We start from the raw sequence: 11,176 nt of genomic DNA, 5'->3' as shown, positions 1-11,176 counted from the left end.
GAGATAATATTCTAAATTCTCTAAATAGCTCTGTCAATTCTCCAATCAAATCACCATGCTGGTCGTACTTTCAATTTGCTAAAATTTTATTTACCCTTATTATGAGTTAGTACAATCTCATCACATTTGCACTCATGCAAATGCACAATATATATGTTAGAACCCACACAACACAAACATTTTAAATACCAGATAACTATGTCTTGACATCAAAAACATTTTCTGTACAATAATTATTTCAGCCATTATTTTGCACTTGACTTTTCTATAGAAATTACCATACCTCTGTACAGCTCATCTATGTTTTGTTTGGCAGATATTGTGCCTACAAAATGCATGAGAGCAGAAGAGACTAAAATAAACAGGAAATAATGTCACGAGTGCAAAAAATAACATTTCCCAGTAAAGCAGGATGTGATTACAGTTAACATGATAATTTATTACTCAATTACCAGTAAAAGCTGTTTTATAAAATGACTGTTAAAGCAACCTGTGCAGCATTACACATTCTGTTATCATGTCTACAGTACATATATAACACTAAAGCTGAATATGGACATATTGTTATGAATGTGTAATTTTCACTTGGCCAGCGCTTGTCCCCTGCCTTTGCACTTCTGAATCATTGCGTCTACGTTTCCTGAAAATGAACTTTTCACTATTGCAGTGGAAAGTGGAGGAGGAAAAGTAGAAGATGATGGGATCAATGCAGGTGTTGAAGGCACTTAACAGCAAGGTGTAGTACCTCCATTTTGGGCTCTCACCTTGGAAGTAACCCACTAGATGAGACATGTTGTATGGCACCACACAGACGAGAAACACAGCTAGAGTTCCCAAGGCCATGCCGATTGCCTTCTGCTTCTGCATCCGGGATATCCGGGGTCGGCTGTACAGGATCAATATGCAGCGCAGGTAGCAGTAAACACAAATTAGAAGTGGTATGAGGCAGAGCACAAAGAAAGCCTCCAAACGTACTGGTAGGAGGATCTCCAACTGCTTTTCAGTAAAGTTCTCATAGCACACAGTGGAGTTTTCACTCTCTGATGGGTGGTGCTGGGCAGCAAAAACAATACTGCAGTGTGCTGCTGAGATTAGCCAAATAATGGCACTGATAACTATCGCATACACAGGTTTCTGCAGCTGATGATAAGTGATGGGAAAAGCAACACCAATGTAGCGAATTACACTGACTGCCATCAGTAACAAGGAGCTGGTGTAGATTGTGGAGAAGAAGGTGAAGGAGGTGAAGGTGCACAGGATCTTGGGCAAAGTCCAAATCATGCCTGACGCCGCCTCATGCATCTTGAGAGGAAGGATGATCAAAAAGAGCAGGTCAGAGATGATCAGATTGAGTAGCAGGATGTCTGTCAGAAGTGGCTTGGAGTGGATCTTAACACTGAAGGCATAGAGAGCCAGGAGGTTGGCTGGCAGGCCTATCAGGAATGAAATGATGTAAACTGAGAGGATGACCTCAGTCCTCACCACTGTCTCCATTATGGCCCTAAACCAAAGGGGAAAACACACCATTAAAATCCAACATTTATGCAGTAACAGACACAGAAATGATTATTTTCTATTTTGATATCAGTTGTGATGAATGGATCTTAAATTAAGTCTTCATGTGGTCCAAATAAAAAAGAATCATATTGTTTCTAATACCTAATGAGCAGAGATTATACAGGAATATAATGAACATGCGCATAATATTAAAGAGGCAGTCAGGTAAATGTAAACCAGATGGTTGTCCCATCACCAAAAACAACTCAAATTTGCCATAATTTCCGAATCGATTAAGGCATTAACGGACAGCTAATACTGTAGATATGAAATCAATATCTTTAGGTTTTACACAGCAATATAAAAAAATTATTGTTAATGACAAATACGTTTTGTTCATACCCAGCTTCCAAACATCAGATTTCAACAGAAAAAAAGCATATTTACCTACCTCGAAGCAGATGTTTTTAAAAATGTTAAGGCTTTAAAAAAGACAAACTAAAGCTTGTTGTTGTTTGCCTTGCTGCGCCTTTCATGAAATGCAGCCAGATAACTTGCAAGTTCAAAGATGAGCCACTCCTCAACTCATCCTACACTTAGCGAGCACGCAACAGTCGGTTAATATTGACACAAATGCAAAACTATGTTGACCTTTACAATGAGTATGATAATGAAGTAAGTACATCCTCCCACTCCCATTCAGAAAGATCTTGAAACATGATTTCAATTTCACCAAGCCATAAGCCTGCGTTCATGTTTTTTATTCAAACTTTTCTGAATTCACGTCCAGTGTGGTATCATTGCTCAAAGCATTTCAGATAGATCAATATAGAGTATAGTAGCCTTTATTCTATGGTCTGTCTCCCAGAGCCTGAAATATTTTGAATATTGGTTTCCTTCCTGTCAACCCTATTTATATAGGCATCAATTAGGAGTGCAGCAGGGAATAAACATGGACCCCTTTAAGTGGTATTAAATCTGCCACAGGCACTACTGTATATGTAATTTGGGTTCTTTTGCAACATGAAGTCTATATGAATTACATGTTCAAGATGGAGTATTTATACAGCAATTCTCAAGTCTGATGAAATGGTATAAAAAGGAAACCATGTAATACCCACTGTTAATATTACAACAATTCATTTGTTACAAAGCAATGCACTTAAGCAGGAACTGCTGCTGTAGTACTGAGCCTACTGTGTGAAGACCGCAGCAGCAGATATCCTCCGATCAGCAGTTTAGATAGGTAGCCATGCTGTAATTCACATTCTGTGAAAAAAGTCAAAAGCAAAGTTTCAATATTTCTCAAGTCTTGAGCAATGAAAGCAACAGCAGGAGAGATAAAAAAAAATGTCATGTGTTTTATGCATAGAATAAGTGATCACTGCACCCTTGCTAATGGCTGCATTTCGCCCTCTCTTAGGTCAACTCTTGTGCGGTTCTGGTACTGTTGAGCTCTGGCTGCTTGCATTTCTACCACACAATCATTGTCATAGATACAGGAAAGACTCTCCACCTCAGGGTTGCTCTCTGGTCTGCTTGGGATTGATTGTGTATCTACACTGTGCGATCTAATAGAGAGAGAGAGAGAGAGAAGAAAAAGATGAAAAGGGAAAAGTTGAAGTGAGAGCCCATATATATGCTTTGAATGTCTTATTTAATTTAGGCACTTGATACATGGTTTACAAAAACTGTGCTTTGTCTTGTATGTTTGAGAACTTTAAGGACAAACCATGTCATACGCCACATCATGTCTGTCTCAATATCATACGCCAAGTATGTGAGCCAATTAAAAAAAAAAAAAGCTTTCTTTACCTTTGATGACTGTTGTGTATTTCTTCTGGTTGGATATTGTCCGGTGATCTTTGTGGCCTTAAAAAAAAGAAAGATATTTTTATGATATTTAAGATTTAATTTAGCAAATAAATTATTGTCAACTGTAAAGACAAAATTACAGCTTGTTTAATACCTTAAAAAGATTGTCATGTTGCTCAAAAATCCCTGTAGCCATCTGTGGGTAATATGATAACAATAAAAAGATTAATAATAGCTTTACAGTCATTATGGACGACAAGTTTGAAGCCTACCAACCTGTTCCAACCATGATTTTCTCTATAACTGAACATCGCACATCCAAACAGCAAACCCAGGAGCAATAAAGGTGTCAACCATATAGACAAATAGGCTATAAAAGAATAATAGATTAGTAAATATCATACACAAAAGAACAACTGATCTGCTTTTGGGTGTGCAGTAACTTACACGTTGTGTTATCCACAGACAGCTCTTTGGTGGTTCTGCCCAAGTAGTTAGTGGCCGTGCAAGATATATCAGGCTGTCTTTGAACTTGTCCTCTCATTATGCCGGAAGCAAATTTCTTCGTATATGTAAAGACAAAGCTGAAGGACGAGGGCAGAGTGTCATTTCCATCAATGGTCCAGTGTATGGAAGCGTTAGGGGATGCCTCAGCCTGACAGACACACTTCAGAACCTCCCCTGTCCGGGTGCAGGCGGACTCAGGCAGGATTACAGGAGCATCTAGACAGATATAACAAAAATATTATTTAACATCTTGGACATAAGTGAAACTGATATTTCATAGGGTTTTTTGGTTGTTTTCAGACTCTCTGTGTCATTGTTTCCTGTCTGCTACTGTGTACATATTGTAGAATAAAGACAGCGTGTGGATAAAAATATATTATAGTATATTTTATATTAATATAAAAATAAATTATGTTCCAAAGCAGTTTTTTTTCTCTCTCTCTCATTGTATTAAATACTGATCATAATCCGGCTCCTCTGCAGTTTCCTGCTGCTTCAGGAGGAGATGGCGGTTTTTCACGGTAATCAGTTTTTTCTTCTTCGCATTATTATGAGAGATAATGTCCTTCTATAGAATTGGACTACTGATAGCCTCGGTTTATTTACTGAAAGTTCAGTTCAGTTCAAACAGTTGGCTCTAGTGGAGTGAGAGCTGCGTGCTTCTGCAGATGCAGTTGCAGTCTTACACTTGTTTGTGTCTAGGCTCACACTCTCAGCCATGGCTTAAAACCACAAGTCTCAAGCTTCGTTAGTGGCAGCAGGCGACAATTAAGACAATTAAACTTCTTGCATGATAGTCTTGAACTGTGTTTTCACTATGTCATTTACCCTCATGGTTTTGAGCTTATGTCACACTGTGGACAAAAGGCAGAATAATATAAATATCTGACATAGTTTTACCCCTTTCAGCGTGTTTTAGGAGTGATAAATGGTCACTGATACACGGGGCCTGACTTAAGTTAAATAAGATTTCATTATCTTAATGCTAATGTTTAGTTTTCATCATTACCGTATATGATTTTTTTTTCTTATCTTCTTATTTTCTTATTTTCTTATCACAGTTTCTAAAAAACACTATATAAATTAAGAGAAGCATGATTATGAAAAATGACCTTTCCCTATAAAAAATAAATAAATAAATAAATGGCACTGGTTCTGTTCCATTCAGGTCAAACAGAGTTAAAGGTGCTGCTGTGGTCCATGTTGGATCACTGGAAAGGCTCTGCTGGAATAAATGGAACAGGTTCTTAATCAGTATCACTGGAACCACCTGTGTTAACCGTCCAATGTCATGTCAAAAAGGTCTACTCTGCTTCTCTAATTCAAGTCCTCCTTCCTCATCCAGAGTTAATTTAACGGTAAGTGAAGCTTATTATTAAGCACTTGCATTGTTTTGCCTGTATCTGATGAGATTATAATATCAATGGTCTTATGTTTTGCCAAAATTCAAACCAGTGTTTGGATACATAGCTGCAGGTATTGGTTGTCTTGCACTCTGCTGTGCGTTGGTGCTTGGTTTAATTGTGTACTTGGTTTTGTTTGCTTCTGTTTGGTGTCTTGGTTACCTAAGTTTTTGAGCTGTTATCCTCCTCGTTGGCTTAAAAGTTCATTATTAACCATTTGAAACACCAAACAGTCTCCATGTAAAATTTAGTATTGGCATTAGGTGCTCTGAAACTTTCAATCGTATGTTACATATCTTTTTGGTCTCTTTCATAACTGTAACTTGTAGCTTAGTTTCCCCCTTTAATTTCCTCCTTAATAGATGTAAATATGTTATGTTCATCCAGTGCTTGACTCATAATATATTGTGTATAATGTTTAAACGGAGTGAAAAATACAATTAGGTTAAGACTCATTCCATGAGCGCAACTTTTACCTGCATGTATTTAACCAAATTAGTTTAATTAACGGTCGTTATCAACCTTTACACCTTAAGGAACTTTGCACTGGCAAGATGATTTTCCACAGATATTACTCTTTAAGAAGATGGAAGCTAACACTGTGTAGGGCAAACAAACAAACTATTTGTGTTGGTGGATTAAACCTGTTGTCACTTTACTGTAAACTAAAAAAAATGGCATTTGTAGAACTGTTGTATCAAAGCACAGTCAAGGCGTCACAGTCGATGTCTCAAGCTGTGCAGATATTCAGCATACCACTCATCTCATGTGATATTGCTCAAGTCTTTTTTTTATTTTTTATCCATGAATAGAAAATATTCTAGATAACTTGTGCATCATTTAATATACATATCCCCCCCAACTTCATCCTGATAGATTTAGTATATTTGGAAATTTTGGGATATCCACCAAAATTTTAAACAATATTTGGCTGCAGAGCATGAGTTCGCTTCACGTTAAGTGTTATATTTCTATGGTGTTGTGGCCGGCAGAGCCATGTGTAGTATTGTATTCTTGAATAATCCTTAACAATATCAGTAAAGAACATAGATTTAAATAGTAAGATTTGTGTTTTACGTTGAACATCCAGATCCAACCAGGCGGACTGTCCCGCTCCAATGTCATTGTGAGCGATGCAGGAGATAGAAGTATCTCGGGTGATGTTGTTGAAGGTTTTTCTCCCAGTTGAATTTATCCGGATGTGCTGACCCATCTCTCTTTTGAACCATGAATAAGTGTGTGGTTGTGGGTTACAGTCAGCAGCACACTCCATGATGATGCTGCCACCCTCTATTACTGGTTTATTTCCCAGCTTCAGGGTCACAGTCACAGGTTTGTCTGTGGATACAGGAAATCATAACATACAATTAAAATAGTAAGACAGTTCCCAGGAAACATGCAAGTAAATTCACTGCATTTTACTGTATCACTCACATAAAATGTTGATCGTTGTTTGACTCTCTTTATAGTAGCCCAAACAACTCACTTTGCTGTTATGCATTTTATGTGTTGCTCGTCCTTGCAGAGTTTCTGTGTACACCCATTGCCCTGATATTTTCTCACTGAAAGCCATCGAAGTGAGGTTTTCCAGGAGTGGATTTTTTTTCCAATAAAGGGATGGAGGTGAGAAAGGGCAGGAGTGGCTTATGCTGCAGTTGACCTGAAAAATCTTCCCATCACTTATCTGCCTCTGAATGGAGATCATGGGAGCTTTTTTCTCTGGAAGTCACAGTTTTTATTTCTAGATTAGCAACTGTGTAAATAACATAGCACAGAAAAAAGAATGTGAATTTCATTTAAAGTTATCCTGTTAGGTTGCATTCATCACATGGTATGGTGCAGATTAAATGTACATAGCCTTCATATGTAGTCAAGTAAATGCTCAAGTACAGAGGGACAGAAAACAGCAGTATGTAAAACTGTCTTGTTAAAGGGTTAGTGTGGGTTTTTTATGCAGGATTTCAAGAGATACTTAGTCACTGTGTTATTGTGCTACAATAGATCAGCGCGCTTCCAGTTTGGAGAAACACAGAAAAGACTATAGGAGACTAGCAGCAGGTTAAAAGTACAGGAAAGCCCTGCTGTGGACTTTTTAGCCACATAAAAATAGGAAAAAAAGCTGTAAAAATGCTTTAACCTGCTGCTCGTCTCCAATAGGGTAGCAGCACTGCATAAACCCAGACACTAGAAATGACTCTACAGTGCGGTATGTCCCATATTAAACTGTTTCTGTAGTTTATTTCTCATATATAACCTGCAAATTAATTGATCGATTAATTTTTTTTTTTAAATTTTGCATTCTGGCTTGAATTTCGGAGATTTAATATAAGTTTAACAATACTTACCAACAAAGATGGTTACAATTTGTCCACTGAATTTCTGAGTTGTTGAAGTGTCTGGGTTGATCCAAACATATACTTCAAGCTTGTTGTCTGATGCCTTCACATCATTAATAATCAGGGTGCAGTTGCCCTCTGCAGCTTTACCCACTACTGAGGTGCGGCCTCTGAACTGCGGTACTATTTCTTCAGGGTGAAGTCCATCATACATGACGATATACTTTATGGGATGGTACTTGTACCAGTTGACCCGAGAATGAGGCTGTGTCTGACATGGCACTACAACACAGCTCCCTTCCACTGCGGTAATTGTTTTGGGTACACTGATGCTCCAGCTTCTCACCTGCTCGAGCACTGAAATACCTTTGTGGGGTGAGAGGAGGAAAGTCAGACAGTGGTATACACGACAAAAAAAAAAAGTGAGTTGTGGTTGCTCTGTTTCGTAGTGCTATTTTTGTTCATGAATGAGAAAATGAACATGTGACACAACTGGAAACTCAGACACACAACTTTGTGGTTCATCAGCTTTCACAGTAAAATCTCCCTGAGTGACAAAGTGAAAATATTGCTGTAACGTACCATACTGAATGTCTTCATGTCTTCTTCAAGAACATATTACATCACTTATTTTTATTTATATTCACAAAAAATGTATATATTTGGGATGAATGAATGCCTGCACTGTGTGACGAATTATAAATTCGTATTCGGATTTGTATGTACATCACCTGTGATTGGTACGTAATGCTTTGCAGCACTGAGTCATACAACACCAATTATTTTACTGACTTTGGTAAAAATGGATCATAATTTATGGAGAACATTATTTCTGTTTTTTCCTCCGTTGTCCTCTGGCTGCTGCACGTCAACGTTTAGTGATTTTTACAGAGTATCCTGAAGGACAGTTACTTAAACGGCTGCAGACTATAGCTGCTATAGCCAGCTAATGTTGGCTCATTTTGTTAGCCAGGGTGCCTGGACTGTGAACTCAGAGTTTTTCAGACACTTTTCAATTTGGTTTAGATATGGAAAAAATTTCACGAACAAATAATACAGAGATTGAATTATTAAATTAATTCTTTGAGGGCTCCAGGCTGCAACCATTTTGCTGCAACCATCAAGTCAAGTACAACTACAACATTTTCTTTGGTGGCACTGATGGTAAAATGGCAGGTGTGTTAACAGCAGAGAAGTGCTCTCCTCGCAGTGTATTCTGTTCCCAATTTGCAACCTTATAATAACTAATATATACTAATATATCGCAACCAGGTTACATTGCTGTCTTCGTCTCCACTCTGCTGTCTGTTCTGAGCTGCAGCTCTGTGAGGCTGAGCTCCATACACTTGCAGTGAACAGGCTGAACCGTGCGCTTGTGTTGGATTTATTTGTCTTATATGAATCATTGAGAAAATAACATATGATTTCTCTGCTTCACCGCTTTGTCCTCACTAGTGGCACTCGCTCTCTTTATTCGCTATTCATGTCACTCACTATGTTTACAAACAGCAAACAACACTTTTTCTGCCTTGTCAAAAAAGCATTTTGTTTGAGGAGTATTATGGTTTTTTTTTATATATATATATATATGATTCACATTTTTTATTGAGTTTCACATTTTACAAAATTAAGCTAATAGAACATTGGAAGAAGACGAACAACAACAAAAAAAATAAAATAAATAATAATCAAATAAAATAAATAATAATAAAATAAAATATAATAATAATAATAATAATAATAATAATAATAATAATAATAATAATAATAATAATACAATAAATACATAAATAAAAAAATAAAAAAATAAGGCAAAGTCGAGATAAAAGATGCCAGGAGTATTATGTATTTATGTATGTATGTATTTTATGTATGAGTTTTATGTATTTTGGGTGATGACACCATAAAACATGTCGGCAGACACTGGCTTCATTGAAATACCTGCCCTAATCTTTACACATCAGTACTAACTTAAGGTTATTTTGTTTCAACGGGTTTTAAGGTCATAGCTATTTCTAATTGCCTGTTCTGTGATTTTAATATTAAAATATTTATCCTGTTTGCAATCATCAAGGTCAACAATGTGTCAAGAAATTACCTTTGCGGACGGGAAGTGACAAAAGTTAATGCTTTGCTATCAATGTAAAAAAGGTAGTCTGGAGCCCTGTTTTTTAAGTTGACACTAATATTCAGAATATTAGAATTGTGTTATCTTCTGTTCAAAATGATACCCAGAAACAGACCCACAGGTACAAATAAATAAATAAAGCTTAATATTACCCAGAAACAAGCTGAGCAGTTTAAGCAGATGAGCAGTCCCCATGAAGAAAGTCACCATTCAGTGAGTCGCCTTTTGAAATCGAAGTTTCTGAAACACAGCAGCCGTAACAATGTTACTGCAGTTAGATTGTGATAATTCCTCATTGTAACATTTCTGCACAATATGTGTTAAATACTGAGCAGTCGTATGTGAGACATTAAAACGGCTCAAGCACCTCCAGGTTTATCAAAGTACGAAAAAGGTTTTGTTAATTTTCATTTTAGACTATTCTTTAACATTTAATCAGAAAGTCAGATGTGAAAGAGTTTTATGAATTTGAAAAATAGTCTCTGGATTCATATTTGTCTTGTGAGTGATGTGGACAAGAAGGCTTACCTTTCCAGAAGAGCTGCTGCAAGAATATGTTTGTGATGGCCCACTGATCTGTTACTGTACCACTTCTACAGCCCCTCTGTTAAAGTCACTCTCAAACAGGAAACTCTGAGCTGAGCTCATTTAAAGCAGTCAGCCTCAACAGTGATCAGCCCGAAAGACACCCCACCACTTGTTGTATAGCACATGAAATATGTTTCAAACACGGGTAAGTGGAAGTTAGATTAAAACAAAAAAATGAATACAAACTCAGAAATCAACAGGAATGCTTTATTGTGTCAAGAAGCTAGATATAGATATAAAAAAAATTATAATAAAAACACTCAAAAGCAAAACTTTACATATTGTCTATTGCTCCTTAATTTTTATGTCTGCAAACAGTTGCACAGTCTATGTTTACAATTATAGAAGTGAATAACACAGCACACTGTAAAATGTCAAAGACAATTCATCAATTTATACACACCAAACATTATTATGAGTAGATAATACATGTTAAAATACAGCATATTATTGGCAAAATACATATTATGCACTTAAAACTAAATTCTTAAATGTTATCTGACCTGAAGCTGAACTTAATTACAAAGGAACATAATAGGCAGGCCCGACCGTTTGCATAAGGACCACAACTGCTGAGGGGGGAGAATCACACAGTTAACCCTTTTATATGCTCTCACGGCACACATCCATTAACCTCCACATCCAGATTGGTCATGAGGTGTCTGCACATAGATGCATAGTTACATACTAACAATAGTACTATTATATATAGATGGTTCACATTGAGACACTTATCTGTGTAGCTAGCTGTTATTCTAAGTCCATCTGGACTTTGAGGTTATTCGGATAGGAGTACCGGAGAGCCACCATCCTGGTACGCTGTCAGGTGTGTTAATCCATGTAAAACAATTTATGTTAAAAGAGCCATGTGGGATACGGTGTCTCGGGTCCCATGTGGTGTT

The 11,176-nt window shown here is 37.1% G+C and overlaps 1 protein-coding gene across 1 annotated transcript; it reads right to left on the bottom strand.

The window, feature by feature from the left end:
• Positions 1-564: 564 nt before the first annotated feature.
• LOC113747430 (free fatty acid receptor 2-like) lies at positions 565-11,105 on the bottom strand. The gene is made up of 2 exons (XM_027287241.1): positions 10,909-11,105; positions 565-1,470 (listed from the first exon to the last, which is right to left on the bottom strand). Exons 1-2 carry the CDS (start codon positions 10,942-10,944, stop codon positions 565-567), a joined length of 942 nt encoding a protein of 313 aa, XP_027143042.1. The 5' UTR covers positions 10,945-11,105.
• Positions 11,106-11,176: the final 71 nt, after the last annotated feature.

Source organism: Larimichthys crocea, chromosome XIII (assembly GCF_000972845.2).
Source record: "Larimichthys crocea isolate SSNF chromosome XIII, L_crocea_2.0, whole genome shotgun sequence".
NCBI classification, from domain to species: domain Eukaryota; kingdom Metazoa; phylum Chordata; class Actinopteri; family Sciaenidae; genus Larimichthys; species Larimichthys crocea.
This window is presented reverse-complemented; position numbering and strand designations above follow the sequence as displayed.